At 38.2% G+C, this 20,300-nt stretch overlaps 1 protein-coding gene across 11 annotated transcripts in view; it reads right to left on the bottom strand.

Annotated features, from left to right (window-relative positions):
* CTBP1 (C-terminal binding protein 1) overlaps window positions 1-20,300 on the bottom strand; it is a 235,412-nt gene that overhangs the window by 31,329 nt on the left and 183,783 nt on the right. For 7 of the 11 annotated variants that reach the window (XM_064418942.1, XM_064418943.1, XM_064418952.1 and 4 more), the window contains one exon: window positions 5,619-5,773. In XM_064418942.1, coding sequence (XP_064275012.1) covers window positions 5,619-5,773 — 155 coding nt within the window. Of the gene's footprint in view, window positions 1-5,618; window positions 5,774-9,094; window positions 9,312-10,759; window positions 10,850-20,300 lie in introns of those variants that run through there. The other 4 variants (XM_064418950.1, XM_064418951.1, XM_064418949.1 and 1 more) reach the window with 2 other exon arrangements.

Genomic DNA, 20,300 nt, shown 5'->3' with positions numbered 1-20,300 from the left:
TACTTCAATGCAGAGACAAAAAAAAAATAAAAAATTACATGTTGAATATGAAAAAGTCTCCATCTTAAAAACAAAAATCATCACTCGAAAGTGCTGTATTTAATCCAGTTCTAGAAACTACAAAGTGTTGCATTTCTTGGACTTGGAATTTCATGTGTCATCTCTAAAAAAATTATGTTCCAGTGTCACCAACAGACTTGAAATATTTTGCACATTTGGGTGGAACAAATGGACTTTACCAAAACGGAGTAGGCCTTGCCTTATTTAACTTGCAAAAAGCAGCTGCATGTTGAATTTGTAACCAATAGTCTGTCACATGGGGAAGGCTGCAGAGACTCAGAGCTGCTCTCAAATCCTCCCTACAACGCTGCAAAGGATCCATGTGAAACCAGCACCACTAAAGCTAAAAGGAAAAGCCAGTGTGCTCAAGTGGTATTTAGTGGCTCTCCAAAGCTCTGCTATATTGTGTTACTTTTTACAAGTTCTTGCTCCTCTTTACAAGCTCTCAGCTCCCTGTTAGGTTCCTATGATCCATGGTGCTGTCAGTAACCCACTTATTTCATATAAACTTTACTCAGCCAGGATACTCTCTAGTGAGGACCCCTAAACATTAATACTTGAGTTTATACTGTCCATAAATACAAGTATAAATATTTTACACAAACATAAACAAAACTTACTTGCAGGCTCCTGAAAACACACTCTCTAAAAGCCTATATATCCATACACTACATAAACTACATATATATACACATGTGACATATATATATGATAGTGTATTTCTAGTCTTCTAAAAATTAACATTTAAAAATATATACATACAAATATATACACACAACTGCATAAATAACCTATACAATCTATACACAACTTCCTTTTAAATACTATATTGAAGCCAGTCTTTCCAAGCCAGAATTTACTGACCATTGCATGCAGCTTTAATGACAGAAGTCAATTTGAGAATATAGACTCTGACAAAGGTTTTTACTGAATAAAAGGCTTCAATGAAAAATCTGTAACAGGAGTTCTGTGTGTTAGTTTCTCTATTAATAGGGCTGAATTGTGTCTATTCATAAGGCTGAATTCAGGTCAAGTCTATCAGACACTAGAATGGATTGAACATCCATACCAAAGGATTTTATGGAGTTATGGAAGTCACTGGTGACAACTGAACCCAGTTCTTTCCCAAGTCTTTCATAAGGAGTCTGATCCAAAGCTCATTTGTTTTGGTTTTTTTTAATTGTGTATTTACAAGGTTTTGGATCAGCTCTGAGGTGACAACTTACTCCCAACCAGACCTTATTGTTTAGAACAAGGCTGCTTCCTTTCAATCTGTGTTCTTTGAGAATTTAAATCTGATGGAAAACTAAAATGCTTCATCTGCATCATGAATATAAACAGCACTGATGGTGTAAACACAAGCTTTACTGCTAAACAAAGAACTGGAAGCTTGAAAAGTTATCTCACTTAACCATTGCTGTAACAGGGACAAATCAAAGAGCTGAACAACAGCACCATCCTGAATTTGTTTGTATCAGTTTCAAAAGATTTGTTGCTTTTCAGCTCCTCTTTGAAATGGTCTTTGATAAAACTGCCATCACTAGAATCATTTGTACACTTAATTCCTATGTAAAAGTGTGACTGAAAAATTTCAAGTTCTATTAAACCGGAAGTTCAGATTTAAATTGTTTTAAACTTAAAACTACAAATATGGAAATGTGGTAACCTTTTGAAAAGTATTTCATGTTGGGCTCAGAAAACAGGAGTCAAAGGATCTAACACATTCTACCCCAATCTCTGCTAAGGCTGGGGCACAGGTTTACCCAACAGACTCTGTTCCCACCTCCATCCAAGGACTACTCACTGCTTTCATCAATGTTCTGGTCAACTGGGTAAATGCTTGAAGCTGTAAACCCAGTCTATCACACACTATTTTCTTCTACTTGATTTGCAACAAGATGTAGGAAAGTACATAATTACAGAAAAAAGAGAATGAAAAAAATGTACTCAGCCTCAAATAAACTCTTGACTTCTTTCCAGCCTGTACATTTTGTTTTAAAGACCATTCCTAATCAGTTGTGCTTCCTGTCTTTTCATCTGGGTTTGCAAGAATCACTATTTTCTCTCTCCTTGGTTGAGATGCCTATTACCAGCTCTTGCACACTGTTTACATTTATCCCTCTCGATCTACACAGCACTTCCATGTTACAGAGCACACACAAAGGCCAGGAAAGCCAAAAAGCAAAGAACATGAACTCAAAAAACTCTTGGGCAAAACAAAGACCTCAAGGGTGTGCTTGAGTCTGTTATGCCTTTAAAGGTACAGAAGTGGAAAAGAGCAGCAATATTGCAGGAATCAGAGTGCTGGGTAGGCTGCCAAGGAGCCAGGAAAAGCAGCAAACTGTGAATGGCACTGAAACGAAGAGGGATTGGGAAAAAGAGGCAAACAGACAACGGAGCATGAGACAGTGAAAAACGAAAGTTAACCTGGAATGAGGATAGAAGCAAACTAAGTGTTTTAAAATTTGCTTTTGGATGAACAACTGTATTTTTGGCAGAACAAACCAAAACACTGTCTACACTTGGAAGCAGTCTTAGATAGTTACTGAGAGAACTTATTTACACATCATTAATTGTAAAATAAAAGCCAATTTAACCGCAGTGAGTAACTTTTACAGACAGTAATGCAATCTCCAATAAGAAATTTGAACACTGAAATCTTAAAATATTTTTACCCTAAATGACAGAAGTTTTCTGATAGAATGCAATGATCCGAACTCCCAGTTATGCCATGATAAGAGTTTGACAAACGTAATGCTCAACTTCACACAGCCACATGCAACATCTACAACAAAACAGAACTTAGGGGTTAAGGGATAAAAACATCCATTGCAGCCTTGCAGACTGGCTCAAAAACAAACTGCTTTTTCTAGGGAGAATGGGAAACAAGGAAACAAACCAAAAACCAGTCAAACATTACACGAGTAAATTTCTGAAGAAGCATAATAAATGACCCTAACAACAAAGTTATTTCAAAACATTGGGTCACTCTCGGTAAATGTCAGTATTCATTTAAGCACTGGCAGCCCGATTTTTCAGGAGGGAAATGTATCTCCACCATCCAACCTGCTTTCCAAAGCAGTGGAATGGGGAACAAAAGCTTCCACCTGAGATGAAGCACAGTTCTACTACATGTTATGACTTATTTGCAACTTTACAACTTGTTACTTATTTTCCACAGTTTACTCTCCTCAGCCATAAGAAGTGATTGGCAAATGAACTCTTGGCACAAGGGAGTTGCTACACAACTGCTACTCAGTTACCCAGCTGGAGAAAGCTTTCTTGACTGAGCACACACAGAAAGGTTATTTGCTAAAATCCTGCACACAAATGGCATTCAAATCCTAGCTTCTGTTTTTACACCTTTCTTTTTGTGTTACAATCTCTCAGCCTGCTTGCTCCTGGATGAAAAACCACCTTGCTTGTACGTTGCTGTCTCACAAGCTACAATGAATTCCGCTTTCCACTCTATTTCCTTGAAAAACTGAAAACACAATATTTAAAGCATGTCTTGTCCCTGAAACTCCCATGACCAGCAGAAATCCCTCCAAAATGTTAATTTCTCAAACTGACTCCTCACAATCCCGTGATCAGGCTCCATAAGTGTACAAGCTGAGTTAATATGGGTTCCAACTTTCCCAGACATCCTTCTGCTGCCTTTCACTCCTTTCCTCCCCATCTGATTCTTGGTTTGTGGATTCCCCCTTCCCCATTAGTCACTCCCCTAAGAGTGTCAAACAATGCCAATCACCCTTCTTACCCCATCCTAAACTTCCCAGCCTCTGGCTTGCTCCCTGCAACTTCACATTAAATGTATCTGTATCTGCTGCCTATGGCTTCAGTAGCTCTTCTTACTATTATCAAAATCTGTATTTCAACTAACAGGCCAACATCATTTAGTATGGCCACAAACATGCATTCAGAAATACATGAACATTTTTTATCCTGCTTTAAATATGCAACTCTTCATTTTAAAACTTAAATATGCAACTCTTCATTTTAAAACCTTCTGTGAAAACAATTCTGCATTTAGCAAAGCACCATTCCCAAATAATGTATTATTCAAACAGTACTAAAATACAAATATTCCCCTAAAGATAGGTGAAAAGTAGTCATTTTCCAGAGCAGATGAACAGTGAACATTTTTCACACAGAAGTGAACAGTGCTTAACAAACCATATAACTGATCTCTTGGTCTATGTTAAAGGAATATAGCAGTATGATAATGAATTCTGGTTTGTGACTTTTGTTGTAGAAAGGTATCACCTTGCAGACCCAAATGTTTTAGGATTGTCTCATCCTTTAGACAAGTGAAAACCTGTATTATGGCACTGTACTCATAGGTATTGAAAATGTATTTTCCTGCTCTATTACTGAGATCACTGAGAATTAATTATTTTTGTATAATAAAAAGCAAAAGATGCAAGCTTGAGTATAATTTCCTCAATACAGCAGTGTTGTGAAGATCAGCAACAGATTATCTAGGTCACTCATCAGTTACTCAAATATTTTTCCAAACCTGCAATATGAGCAGCACATAATCTCAGGATCTGAAAAGTTCATTTATTACACACCACTGCTACCAGAAAATACCCATTGTATTTTTGCAAGGCATTCATGGCACATGGGAATTCCCCAGTCCTGATGCACCAGAAGGAAATTATGTTGATTTTAGTAAGCAAATCATAAAACTATACAGTTGGTGGAGCAGCCACTGGTATAGTGTTCACCCCAAGAGCAGACTGCTCTTATCTACCAACACAAGTAGAACAGCATTTACATTACTTATTCTTCATGTGTAATTTAGTTTTTGTAAATGGAATCCATGTATTAACTCCTAACAGTGGTGCGAGATAGGAAAACAGTAAAACAAAAGCAACTTCTCAACATGATTAGAAAGAAATAAACAGAAAAAAAAGGCATTCTTCATATTTTAATTCTTGATATACAGCAAAATAAAAAGGAATCAGGTTTCCTCTAAATTAAAAAACCCATACATTTTCTTTGAACCTTATAAATTAAGTTTTATTTTATTAAAAATCTCAACAAACATGATCTCTGCAGATTCATTATGAATGAAGATTGAGATTTTTTTTTATTTCTTGCATGTGTTCTCAATTTAGGTTGACATTCACCACATTTTCCACGCAAATTTTGGGTTAGCATTTGTTTTGAAACTCTTCTGCAGTGACATTTCTCAGTGCACAAGGCTGCCTAACCCAACCTGCACAACTCCTTGGCTAAACAAAGAAATAATCAAGTTACCCACACAGACAACCCAATACTTGAGATCTGTCTTTCCAGGCAAAGGCTGAGCAACAGAAATGTTTCCAAGGAGCATTTCAAGATACCATACAATAGCATTTTGCCCAGAAGTAACTCTCTCCATGAATCTAATTCAGTAGGGAAGCAGAGGGACAACATCCAGCCGGGCACACACTGAAGCACAGCCCATCACAGACGTTGCATTAACACGTCACAGCTGACACAACGCTGTACCCAATCATTAAAACACTTGCATTTCCTAAAACACCTCAGCTGCCCCTCTTAAACATTACCTTTTCATGAATTTCTTGTGTAGACTGAGCATCACAAAATGCCACTGTGGCTACATCCTTCAGAATAGGCATCTCTACTGTACAGTCCCTGCCATCCAGCAGCGCTACCAAAGGGCGCGGGTGCATGGGCCCATTCATGATCGGAGGTCGAATGCCTGCAAAGAAACACACGAGTCTTGTTATTCAGGCCATGCAAATTGGATTAAAAATAGGTTATAGCTAGTCTTGTTTATTCTGATGGCAGAAAAAGATTTCAAGGACTGAAGCTAATAAAACAGGAACAAGTTTACACTCAGCTGTCAACCAAACAGATAGGACCTTACAAAGAAATTCCATGGAGGTTCAGAAGGCTGAACTTTGAAAGATGGATAAAACCACTGAGGGAATAGTACACTTGTTTTTTAAAGGTACATCTCACTGCACTAATAAGTGTCTGTGCAACCTTGTTCAGCCTTTAGGTTTTGACTGGATTCCACACCTTTGTGAGCTCCAGAAAGAGTGAGAAATATCTTGCCCAGGCTTGCAAGAAGAGTGGAGCTTATGGAATATAATAAGCAACTCAGTGAGGATTTGAGTATTCAATTTACATATATAATGATGATTCTGCTGAGACTAAAATTTAACTTAAAAAAGCCTACAACAGCAAAATTTTCCATTTACTGAGGATCCAGTGTCCAAGTTTACAGGCAAATTGCTGATCTATGTAGGTCTGCTTAGACTTAAAAAGTTTTACCAAACAGTTCTATATAGCTTAGTCAAACACATCATACTTTTAATCCACCACTGAAAACTCTTGCAAAACAAGAAAAAAATGTCTCTCCTTAAATCAGTGTCACACTCTGAACACTGTGGAGTGACAAAGAAATTCATCTGGGAGAAGGAAAATCAGTCCAAACTTAAGACTTAATTTACATCCTCCTTACAGAGTCTGGAAATGAAAAATAATCCGTAAGATATTTAGGGAGCATCCCTTTAACAATACAGATGCTATAAATACACAGAAATACTCAAGGGAATAATATTAAACCATTGCATTTACAGAAAGTAGTTAAGCATGGGTGGGAAAAAAAGACTTCCTGAAGAGATAATGAAAAACAAAACAAAGAGTAAAGTACAGTAAAGTCTTTCAAAATAAAAAGTTTTAAGCACTGCAAAGTGAATCATGCTAGGTATTTCTTGTATACAAATTTCAACACATATTTTTGTTGCAGTGTCAATTTTAAAACATTGCTTGACAATCCAAGTTGGTCCAAGAGCAATGCAAATGACTGTAGTGCCCCAGTTAACTTCTACAACAATCCCTGCATCTTAAGCCCCAGCCTGTGTCAGAAAGCAAGTCCTGAAAGACTTTGTGCATTTCAAGTGGATGGAAAATCAGTACAATCCCTGCTGTACAAGGTATCTGGTGAAGAAAACCAGCTGCTGGGAAGAGAGATTTTCATAACTCAACAAAAATAGCATATGACTTCCCCCTGGGACCAGCCAGAGGTCTGGGGCTGAAGGACAGCTCCAGAGACTGCTGCCCTCCCAGTGGCCCAGCCTGAACCCAAAAATTCCATGTTCCCTCCCAACCAATTCAGGAGAGCCCAGCACCACTGCAACCTGGCATTTCAATTCTTTACCTATTCAAATGTTTTTTATACCTGAAGACATGAGAAAAACAGTCACTACATTTGGTTCTTTTCTGTTCTACTTCCAGCACCTCCCCACATCTGAGGATAGCCTGGACTGACTGACTCTGCAGTACTCTCACTGTTTTTCAGATGGGAAAAAAACACCCACCAGCAAAGTTTGTCATGGAAATTACACTGCTGCAAAAGCACCCACTCCTAGCCTGTACTATGATAGACAAGCTTAGAAATGCTTCTGGTACACATTATTACAGTAATATTCAGCCACCAAAACTAAATGGGAGACATTAATATGTCATTTTTGAAAACTGGGCATCTAGATAGCTTATTATTGATACTTCTTTGAACCAAAAATGGTCCCATAACCCTCACACAGATATTTTTAGTAAATAAACTACATACCAGTTAATGTGGTACAGGACCAAACACTAGAATATACAACATAAAAATACTTAAGTTACTAATGGAGCAATTATATCCTTTAATGGGGATTTAATTATAAAACTCCACATTAAATTTACTTAAACATCCTAGGATAAACACGTTATCGACCTGTTCACATTTTTTAAAAAGCAGTATATATCACAGCCTTCATAAAATGCAATTATGTCTAGAAACAAATGCAAAAATGACATTGCAAGACCCCTTCATTTTACTTAGAGTGACTGTGCTCACTCAACAACTGAAATGTCATGGTCTTGTCAGCACAGCTAAGCCAGAACTTCAATAACAAGTCTGAATGCTAGCTAAAATAAAATTTAAAAAACAAACAACTTTGATACTAAATTTTTTGCAGATGAATGAAGAAAAATATGGCACAAGTGATTCCCTCAGACCTACAACTAAAGCACCTCTGTCAGAGCACCTAGTCCAAACTCAAAAAAGCAGATGATATTAAAAACTCTCGCTTCAAAGAAACATTTTTCTGACTAGAGTTAGCTCAAAAAATCATGAAATGTTAGAGCACTAAACAGAGCCCTTTCAGATAATGATTTCTCTAAAACACATAAAGGTGTGGTCTGGTTTTCCCCTCACACCAGTATAGCTAAGATTTCAACCAAGTTACTTGTGCAACCTTGGTACTCAGGGGAATGCCAGAGCAAGCCCCAAAGCATAGGAACAGAGTCAAAAAAAAACCCAGAAGGAGAAACCCTCCCTGAGAGATTTTAAGGCTTTGTTAAGAATCCCCAGAACTCAAACACGTCCAGTGACCTTGACCACAAAAACCCTACAAACCTTTGCTTGCCGAAATCTTTTCTGAACTTCAGCAGAGACTTCCTGTTGCACAGTCTTTCTGCCTAAATATCCTGCCCCTGAATGGCAGGCAGTAACTCCCCACTCAGTTAACTTACAGGAACTTCATCCCAGTGGCAGTCCCTATTTGAAGTTCCCATTTGGGAAGATATGGTTTCACTGTGAATCAGAACCTTTTGAACACAAAGCTTCCTCTTCCAACATTTAGATACATTCTGCTCAGTTTTTATCTGGGAGTGTCACACTGCACTGTGCCTTTGGCTTTGCAGGAGACCCTTGGAGAGGCAGCAGAAAGCAATGTGGATTTAAGAGCACTGTTTTCCATGCCTGCATTTACAGTGAATAATGCAAATCTGTGCCAGAGAGAAGTAATTGCAAAGTGGTCAGAAGTGACATTCAACACGACAAACATGAAACTGATTTAAAAAAATAATTTCACTTAGCTGGCTTATTTAAAAGTATTATGTTATAGCACTTCACATTACACAGATAACAAAAATTATACCATCCACCCCCACATCCTATAACCTTTGTTATGGGAAAACAATCTTAGTTTATCCTAACTCAAGACTTTCAGGAACCCCTACCAACCTGACATTTCTTAATCTGAGCTTGATTTCCAGGATCATGAATTCGATCTCTCAATGCTTTACAATCTTCAGTATTCTGAGGGAAAATAGCAGCCTGTCATTCCATCCTCATTTCCATGTCTTTAATTTTTCTTGCAGCCTCCTGTAATCTTGAACCAAAGCTTTTATACTTCTTATCCACTGCAACCTCTGTAGCCTGGATGGCGTTCAAATTTTTACTAAAAATTAAACACAAACAATACATTAAAACAACGTTAAGGGTCTGACTCGTGCTCACAGAAGGCAGGAAACTCAAAATTAAAGCTTCTCACTGCATCTGCACCCTTCCCCCTATGGCTGCTGGCTTTCCACCACACCTGCTGTGCTGCCACTGGCCATTAACATTCCAGGGAAACCAGTGGAGTGTTAAGACACACAGGCTCCTTGCTCAGGACAGCAGGTGTATTGTAAATACACCTACCTGGAACGGTGGCCAAGGCTTTGCCTGGGTGAGCAGGGACCCAGGGATAGTGTGAGATCTCCAAAATCCCCCTGCTGGAGGGCCAAGCACTCCAGTGGGTACCAGAGATGGAGTGAGAAGCCTTAACTCTGAACTTGATGGTTTTGCTGGGTGTAAGTCAGGCCCTTAAGGTTATCTAAATGTATTAAAGAAAAAACCTAACACTTTCCCAACAGTTCTAATCCAGCTGCTAGTCTGGGGTTTCTGCCCTGCCCCCATGTGGAAATAATCTGGTGGGGAAGCTCTTATCCCAGTAACAGCTACTGTGCCAGTGGCTGCTGGGATTTTTCTAAATTAATACCAGGTATAAGGTGCAGACAGACAGAGCAGCTGTCCTGAGGCAGCAGCTATTCACCATGTGGCTCACAGCACAGTGCCTTTGCACAGCTGCAGTCTGGACTAGCTCTCCTGGAAAAAAACCTATCAAAACCTTATTCTAGTCCAGCTCTTATGGAAATAAACTGGGGAATTGAAAAACCTGTTTTCAGCTGCAGAACCTGAGAGGAGGCCAGGCCTGTGCACAACTGCCTGTGGGTCCCAGACACAAGGGAATTAATGAGCTCATCATCCAGCTTTGCAACAAAAACAGGACTGGAAGGGCTGTGAATTATTTTATCTCCACATTTCTAATAGCATGGGGACTTAGAAGTGATCAAACCAACCTTAGCACAAGATGTATTTTTTTAAACTGGGAAGAAGCTACCTAAGCAGGGTAGTGTCCTCCTCCCTCCCAAACCCAACCTGCATCTGCTGCTCCTCAGACAAAGGGGCATTGTTTGTGCTACCCTCCAAGGGGGAAGAAGCCAATGCCATGAGGCATACTCAGGACTGCAGGGTAAGAAAGCTCTCCCTGACATAATCCAGGCTGTTAAAATGTGTTTCAAACTTTTCACAAAATAACTTTTATGGTACAAACTGACAGTAACTGAAGCAATCACCTTGCCCAAATACCAGAGATCTCAAAGCAGGCTGCCATGATTTACTGACATCAGAAAATGTACTACAATGCAAAGATATCAAGACTAATAACAATGTAATTTTCACATTTTCCTACTGCTGATTAACTTAACATCATTAGGCTGAGGCTCATTATATGTGTCTCACATAAGGCACACATGTTAGAAGTGAAGGACACTGTCAGATTCGTAGGCCCAAAACTTGACCTACCTTTCATTTCCTTAAATCTGTTTGCAAAGTCCATGTAATTCTTTAAATGTGTTTTTCTTTTTTCAAAACAAATGCTTCAATTCTTTTTTTCTGAAAAATACATCAATGCCAAAAAGCACAACACTTATCAATAACCCTATAATCACAAACCAACATGAAATGGAGGAGAGCAGCCTGGCAAGAGTTTTCTTGCCACTGGGGATTCTAACAAGTGTAAAGATTGAATAAGGAAAAAAAAATCCCCTGAGAATATCCTTTTCAAGAATTTGTGGCAAAAAACTTCCTTTATACACTGTAAAACATCGAACTGATTTACTTTTTTAACAAAATGCAAACTACTGAAAAATATCATCAATATTTACAAAAACAAGACCTGAAAATGACAGGTTGGACATTCAACTAATTTATAGTCTTGCACTTGTAACATGAGACTAACCCCTTTGGCATTTACCTTTATTTTATATTCTTACCTAGGTGTAAATTCAGTGAGAGCTGTCACTTATTTACCATAAACCCTCACCAAAATTTGCATTATTTTCAAAAATAAATGCTAATATTAATTCAAGGAAAGAATGAACTGTCAAAACAAACAAAAAATATCCTCCTCATAACATGAACACAGAAGCTGTTATGAATTACATTTGCCAACATGCACTATTAAAATTCCTAGAAACCCCATACTTAAAAAACATATTTTAAGGTCTTTGACCTATCATGTATTTTTACATTTTGGACTGTTTTGGCAGGCTCATTGTTTTGTGCACCATGAACTCAAGTGCAAGATATTGAGATTCAAGGTAGAGCAAAACTCTAAGAGCAGTCAATTAAAAATTTAAAATACAACTCAGGTACAAGGATCGGTGAAATGGATGCAAGAAAAAAAGAACATTTATCATCTTTCAGTATTGTGATATTCAGCATATTTACATGCTGAATATGCAACACAAAAATTTCATGATTCCACCAGAATCTGAGCCAACGCTTTTTGCTGCTGCCTTCAAGACGAGCAGGATGCAATTTCCTATGATTTGGGATGCAGGATTGGAGGGAGGCACAGGGAGAATACTTTAAAATAAAGAACACCAACAAGGGACCAAAAAGTGACAGCCACCCTCAGAAGACTGAATTATGCAGCAGATTAAATTTAATTTCCTTCTTTTCTCATTTCTTTTAATGCTTCTAACTACATTTCTTAAGATTTTAAGAACCTGCTGCAAGGCTTATTAAAATTTAGAGGAACAATCCCAAACCGATTTTCAAAGTAACAAGATGGACTTCACAGTGCACATGCAAAAGCAAACTGAGCAGAAGCTGCACTCAAAGCTGGTGTGCAGCCCCTGTGGAAGTGCCCAGGGCTCAGAGGTTAACACTGAGCACACTGGGACTTTACTGGAAGCACACAGTGGATGAATACTGCTGGTATCTGTGCTTTTTATTTACCTGAACTCAGTACGAACAAGTCATCTTCCTTCTTTTCTTTTTAATTTGCAGGAGACCAAGAAAAATACAAGTGGTTTCCTGTGCTGTGTTGACCCATTGATGTGCAGAGCAGTCACACCCTGCTGTATCCTCCTGTTAACTGTGAAGGCTGAAATGCACCCAGAGCTCTGCAGGACACTCACAGCTCATTCCCTGACACAAAATGTACCCCCAACACCAGCACTGTGTAATTACCACCCCGGCCCACAGCCCTCCATGAGTGTAAGGCACATTTCACTTCATTATTTCACTGCCTGTGAGAAATGAGCCTGGGCACCCAAGCAATCACTCCAGCCTCAGCACAACAGCCTCAGCACAAAGGATTTGAGACAACTCTTGCTTGATTTTCACTTTTGGTACAATCAAAACAAAATAAGCCAATGATTTCTGTTTAGAAAATTCCAAATTTCCCTGCTGTTACTAGAACCTGAATCATGATTCCTCATTACTGTTCCATACTCACACAGCAAGTAAACTTGAAAGTCTCAGGATATTATTCTGACAACCATGAGGACATGGGGTTTAGCTGTGTTTTTAACAGTGATCCCTAATCAGTGGGTTCTTTTTTAATCTAGTAATTTTGCTCTTATTTGTCTAATGTCTGCCAGTGTGCACACAAAACCCTACGTGTCTATCAGGGTACAAAAAACAAACATCCCACAAGGCACATCTTGAAAGCCTTTGATCAGAAATAATGTTCTGTTAAGGAGAAAACAAAATAATCTGGCAACATTTTATATTACTACACGTGTACTTCAAACATCAGTGTGAAGACTGGAAGTATTTCACATCTGTCAAAAAATTACTCAAATTACATATTTGGAGTATGCTGTAAAGATATGCCTAATCTTAACTAATACTTTTCAAAATAAGACTGAAAACAGTATGAATCACACCTATTTAATGTAAAATAAACAAGCAGTAACAGCACTATGCACTATGGTAAAACATTTTAATTTTCCACCACCGTTTAAAAAGCAAAACAAATGACAATATTCAGTAACAACTATATCAAGTACCAAACACAGAAAGTGTAAGTATCTGCAATAAAACACACATAAAAACCAATGTTGCAGCAGTCCTGTTTTCAAGTAACAGATACATGAAAGCAAACTCCAGAGAAAGGCAAAACATTATAAAGGACTGAGCTCTCCTTGGATGTTCAACGTCTCAGTGCCTGTGAAGGGAGTATTTATCTGTTTCAAATATTTTTAGCTTTATTAAGTAATAAGTGAAGGAAGGGGGAGGATAAATAAATTGGCAACAGTGGAGCTGTCCTAGTTGAGTTCACTCACATCAATCTCAGCTTCTGAGAAATTCTGGCTGAGGCTGCCAGCTCCTGTTAGTTATCCCACAGGTTTATGGTGACAGTGGAATGCCCCTATCCACACACACTGTGGCAAAAGCCACAAAAAACTGCTTGGTCACTTACAGGAATCACTGCAGTGAACTTGGAGATGGGACCTACAAATTAAGGCCCAACGAATTTGAGAATTATAACTCTCAGCAACCACATCTGCCCGCAACTATGGACATCAACCTCCCAGTTACTGATGGGGCAGCTTCTCCAAAACACAGAGCTGAAGGCATGAACCAAGCCTGCATTACAGCCAGTCCCACAATGCTGGGTATCTATCAGAATATACCTCCACTTTCCTCTTCCCCCAGGACAGTGACCATGGAGCTGGCTGATTATGGCATCTGGGGGTTAACCCACCCTAACAAGCTCCCAAACCCTGGTTTAAAATACAACTGAGCTTATATTTCAGACCATAAATTTTATTGGTGGGTGGGTGTGACTTTAAAAAAAAAAAAAGGCAGAAAATTCCTGCTGGCAGAAACTGGAAAAACAATCTGTTTCAACAATTGCACTAGGAGCAGAATGATTAACTCCCTGAGCCATTCCAGTAACAATACAGATCATGCCAAGACTTACTAAAACACTTTCCACGGAAGAAGTGGTACTGGAGATTTTTAGGGCAACACTGAGGATAAATAACACCAGACTAGACCAGGTTGGCAAAAAAGGTTGTGCTGCACACCATGCACATCAGTGGCCTTTATCCTCACTCCTTTACTCATGTGTTCAACAGAAAGCATGCAACCATTGCCTTTCCATTTTAAATCAAGTCATCAGAACTAGCATCTTGGCTGTAATTTTGATAAAAGTTCAACAGCCACACAGTGTTAATTTAAGATGTAACTCCCTCAAGGAATGAGTCTGGATGTGCCCACAACATATGTATTCGAGCTATCAAGGAAAAAGGAAAAAAACTAATTTTTTTCCTCTCACCCAGTAATGTTACTCTTCTAGCAAGTTATTTTATTCCAGCAGGTTTGTTTGTTTTGCTTTAAACCACTGCCTGAGCTGGAAACATTCTTTGGGAGAAAACACCACTTTTTAGCTTTGTCATTACAACTGCCTTCAGAGTATTAATTTCACATTATGTTTTAAAGACACTGCCAAGAATTTATTACAACATGAAATTTCTGAATGTAGCCTGTGCTAATGGCCATGCTCTCTGTGCTTTTCTCACATTTTAGATGTTGTACAGGATTCTGTATCTGAGAAAGAAACCAAATAGTCCAAGTGGAGCCAACATCAAAGGCTTCCTTTATTCTGATCCCAAACACCAAAAGCAATTTCTCCAACAGCACACCTGTACTTTGACCCAAGAACGTTAAACTATTACCTGGGACACTCCTTATTTTCTTTATCAAAAAGTCTGAAGATAAGCAAGTGTGAGGCCTTGGATAACCAAATTATTTTTACAAGATTTGGTTGGGTTTTTTTTCCTTAAGGTCAGTAGAACACACTCAGATGACACTAAAAATAACAGTATGGAAATGTTTTACATATTGAACACTGGCCAAGTTCGTTGTAACTCCTTACTTTTTTTTTTTTTTTTGGGAAAGCATCAAATGTGATACATTATCCTCCCAGCTGAACAGCAAGATGCTCTGTGTCAGCAATCTTTATAGTGAAACAACAACAAAAAAAATATTGTGGATTGTTTAGGGATGGGAAGAAGGGAGGAAAGCTGGAAACTTTAAGGCAGACAGCTAAAAACTTAAAAAACCAAATATACATATATATACACACAGTCCAGACTGGTAAGATGAGCATATTTAAAACAGGACAACTGAACACAGAGTAAGGATTCTGGTGAATGAGGATAATAAAATCCCTCAAATTACACTTCACTATGTTCTTCTGAAAACCAAAGCAACTCTGACAAACACTGAACCTTTGCAAAGGGCTCCTTAAAAGCTTTTTTCTCTCTCCCTTTCTGGTTCCTCCCACAGCCCCTGACCTCTGCTGTTCTCTGTCAATATTAAGAAAATGGCTGATGATGATTACAAGCTAGAGAACAGTGAAGTAGTAAAACTGAGAATATCTGTAGTGAAATCAAAATCCTGCACCTCCCATCCAGGGTCCTCTGCAGCTTAAATATTCAAGCTTAAATAAATAGCTTTTTCTGAAAAGATACTCATTTTGAAGGTAAGCAAACAGGATGTATAAAAAATGACAAGCTCACTGAGAACCAGCCAGTAACAACAGTCCAAGTGCCAAATAAAACAGGCAGTTTAAGGCAAAAGCTGGGTTTATGTTATCATGTTACATTTAATCACAATATAACCAAAGCACATGATGTAAGAGAGCTGTTCTACTGAGCTGTTCTTTAAGTAGAAATTTGAGTTTCAATTACAAAGGCTCTGGTCCCAACATCACAGTTAAAGCTGCACAGAAAAACAGCTCAAATTGGGAGTTATTTCCATGACTTGATGAGAGAAGCAAAATATTTCTTCCCACAGATACCACATGCTGAAGGGGTTTGGGGAAGGTTTTTGAGCATTTTAAGATCTTTCTGATGAGGAAAAGCCAGAAGTGTTTAAAAATGACCTATATTTGTAATTTTTAATAGGCTTTATAGTTTCTTTTAGTCTCTGCAGTTTAACCATTTTCAACTTGAAAAGGGTCTGTCCACATGCACTAAAATGCTTTGCAGATAATTATAAATTTTTCAGGGCGCAAATCATGTTCTGTCTCTATAAATTGCATAAAACATTTCTCAGTGCTAAAAAACATCAGTAACAGGGGAAGGATTATAAAAGGAATTATTGAATCCATTATTAAGAGTTAGAGAATCTTAAGGCAAAAGGGCACTCATCAGTCTTGACATGGATTTCTCGCCACGTTCTCTGACTCTGTATTTTTGGTGTGATCAAGCGCTTGTATTTTGGAAAATACATTCACTGTTACATTTCTCTGTAAATACAGCTAACATGACAGTTCATAGTTTTATTCTAGCCTGTGTGGTTTAGCATAAAAACAAACTTGCTCCAGCTCGTGTGGCCGCCAATGTGCAGGCAGAGACATTTACAAAATCTGCCCACGGCACATCTGTGCGTCACACAAATGTCATCTCCCCCTCTCACAGTGACAGCCTCAGACTTCTGCAGTGCCACACTTTGTGAAAAACAGACAATTACAAAAAATGGACTTCTTCTGAAACAAAATACAGACTGACAACAGTTGGAGAAGCAATTACATCGGTTTGGTTTCCATTTGACTGGATGTAGTAAAAACAAATTCCAAAATAAGAAACCTTACTCTGATTTTTCTAAGTTTTTGAAACCAGAAACAGGAGGGATGTCAGTAGCAGGATAAACAGCAGTGTGCTGAAAAGCTGCAGGAGCATTCCATTTCTGCAAGCCAACAGGAAACACATTACTTTGAATTTTATCAAAGATAATCATCACTGAGTTCATGCAAAGTAAACTTGCAACTCATTCTGTTGTTCAGAAAGTGGACAAGCATAGGGAAAGATGCTGGAAAACGAGTTTAACTGTTTCCTGCTGACTGTGATTTCTGAAAAATTGGGAGAAAATGACAGCTGAGAGCTTACTCAGTGCAGTACAACAGCTATCAGATAACTCCCAGAAACCAAGAAACCATTATGACTGTTTTCCAGAACATCACAGAGAACATGAATCTTGAATCCTTGAACTTGGGATTGAGGCAGAGTAACAGATCTTCATAACACATTATTTTCCCTATTTTCTGGATATAAGGCAGACCAAATTTGTGCAGGTGTATCACTGCAAAAGTAAAAAAATGTTACAGCCACACTCCTTTTGCTTAGCAGGTATTTTGACAGCACAACAATTATCTCAGAAGAAACTGTAGCTTTTAAATTATTTTCATCAATCTTTTAATTCATTCTGTTCCTCTGGGTCGGGACTGTCAACCCAGTTACAAAAGGAAGATGAAAAAGAAGTGCTGAGAATAACAAATGAAATATGAAAAATAATTCTTTGTGATGAAAATTGTACACCCATGAGTAGCCCAGATGAGAGCAATTTATTTCATCTGCACTGTAAACCAGATTAAAGGAAGGTACATTCAACCAGTGATTAAACAGGTGCTGGTCAATGAAGTTAATGCTTGAAGAAGAAACTCCACCTGTGCTCTTTTTTTTGAATAATTAATTAGTCTTACTTCCTTATGAAGTCTAGACCATCACAATACATTGTGTGAAATGTGACCCTCAGGCTGAGATATAATTCTCAATTTAATCAGAGCTATACATCCCTTAAAGCTTATGTTCACATAAAGATAATTAAACTTTTATGTCAAAAATATTTAAAGGACAACATATCTAGTAGCTTAATTCTCTGGGAGGTCTGACAAGGACCCACAATAGAATATGGGAGAGCTTTCCACCATATGGGAAGCCTTTGATTTCAGTGAGTGGTCTACCCACCTCTGGATAAATGAGTTTGAGAAGGGACACCAGCCCACTCAACATCTGGTTAAAAAATGAAAATATGTAAGAAGAGGCTGTGCTGGTTACTGAAAGTTTAGTTCCAGAAAGAATATGAAAGAAGAGTTCCATCTACGCCAGGAACATTACAATTCATTATGGGGATTGAGTGAATTAATAGTGGGAGCTTTGTCCTCAGTGTGGTTCTCTGCAGCCCTCCCTGGGCCAGGAGTGCCATCAGGCATTGCAGGGAGGGATAGAGAGGGGAAAAATCAGTTTAGAGCATTTTGGCACCAGTTACTCTGCAGTACACCAAGACTGGTGTGGGACCCATTTTCTTTTTCAACAGATGTGCTGAGAGAATGAGGGTGGGGGCTTGAAGGGAGGAAGGAATGGTTTCATTCTGCATGATGAGACACTGTCACACAGGAAGCATCAAGGCCCAGGGTGAAACTTCCTTTCACAGCTGCATTATGATTAGTAAAAAATCTGGGGTGTAAACTGCTGTAAAAAAGCCCTCACCCTCCAAGAAAACCACTGGCAAGTAACTACAAGAACAGTTTTGGTAGAAGGGTTTGGCATGAAGCTAAATCTTTCTTTTCCACCAAAGTTATCTAAAGAAAATATGAAATGCAAAAATATGGGGATTGCACCTAGAAGGACTGGTTTGTTTTACAGTTAGATTTTTTTAAAACTGTCCAGAAGGAGTGAGCAATATGACATTTTTAACATAGGACAAGTGGCATGAACAAAATATTTCTAACCTGCAGGTCTCTAGTGCTTTCACTGAAATTTGTTAAATGCTGCACAGACTTACAGCTTTGAAATGGAACTGTGTGTACTTTAACTTGGAGAATAAAGAAAAAGCAGTTCAGAACTACACCCAAACAGGCCAGATGAACGGATTGTTTATTAAACATGTAAAATGGAGTTATGAGCAGTACCAATTGAATTCATTTGTTTTGTATACTCCCTAATAAATGGTTAGTGAAACAAAGTGTCTGAAGCCTGGAACAGGATGGAGAAGAATGAGCCAAAGTACATGAATTCAAATCTTATTTTTATTCTGCATATCCAATCTGTACAAAGCTCTTCAGACAAAGGTCTGGAGCTGTTAGGAATGAGATTAAATCTCATCCTAAACAACTTAAAAGCAATTGCACTGGAAACAGAAAATCTGCAACTACTTATAGCATATCTTAAATTAGACAGTTGTCAAACTATCTAATAGTTTGACAGTTAAAACAGTCTGATAGTTAAAACAGTATCTATTTAGATAGTGTTCCAAATCTCCAAAAATGTCAGCAAACACTAACAGCCTAACTACTCTCCTAGAAGATATGTGAAGATGTGTGACAGACCTGTTTTTTCTCCAAGCAGCAGCTGATGCAGGACACCACCACAGCACCATGAATATTGCTCCAATAACTACAAAAGAAGCCCAGAATGTGACTTTTGCCAAACTTCGCTAACTAAAATCACAAAATACTGATGAAATGATTCCCTTACTTTTGTCAGTACTGACCAAAGCAAATCCCTAACTTTTTTCCCCCGTAAAATGCAGTGAACTCTTAAAGCAAACAGGACACTCTGCCAATAATAAAAAAATAAATAAATGAAGGGCAATATCAATAAATACATTAATGAAATGAAAATTTGGTGGTGTCATTTTGTCCTACTAAGTGTTGGGTACTTTCTGAGCTTTAACTAAGTTTTGGTGTTAGTCTTCGTTGCACTGATTCTGCCAAGTTTTATGTATAAAAAAACCTTACATGAAATACTGTCATTCTAGTAGAGTGCACATAATGCAGAATTTTTTTTTCCTTCCTTTAAGAGTACATTCTTCCCTGTAAGACAGAAGGGAAGATAATTTATATTGCATCAGAAAGCATGCACATATTAATGATGGGGAATGATGAAGAACATAAATAGTTTCCATTTTCATATTCAAAAACAAGTACCTGCAAATTAATGCTAAAAGCAACTGGCCTATAAAGGAGCCCTGTTTCCATGCCAACTGATAACAGAAAAACATGTAATTCAACAAAAAATGAATAACCTACTAAACAAGAAAATAAATAGCAAGTAGAAGTGCTGGAAATCAAGATTCTGACCATACCCAACTATTTTACAAGAATAGCAAAGAACACAACAATTAAATTGCAATTTAAGACATGAATGGTGTGCAGCTAATGGCACTTCATCATTACAATACTTCTAAAAGCTGTCAGTCTCTAGTCAAGAAAAACAGCATCCAGAACACTTCTATTGAGGAGGGAACATTTGTACAATTC

The sequence above is a fragment of the Passer domesticus genome, chromosome 4, assembly GCF_036417665.1.
Source record: "Passer domesticus isolate bPasDom1 chromosome 4, bPasDom1.hap1, whole genome shotgun sequence".
Taxonomy (NCBI): domain Eukaryota; kingdom Metazoa; phylum Chordata; class Aves; order Passeriformes; family Passeridae; genus Passer; species Passer domesticus.
This window is presented reverse-complemented; position numbering and strand designations above follow the sequence as displayed.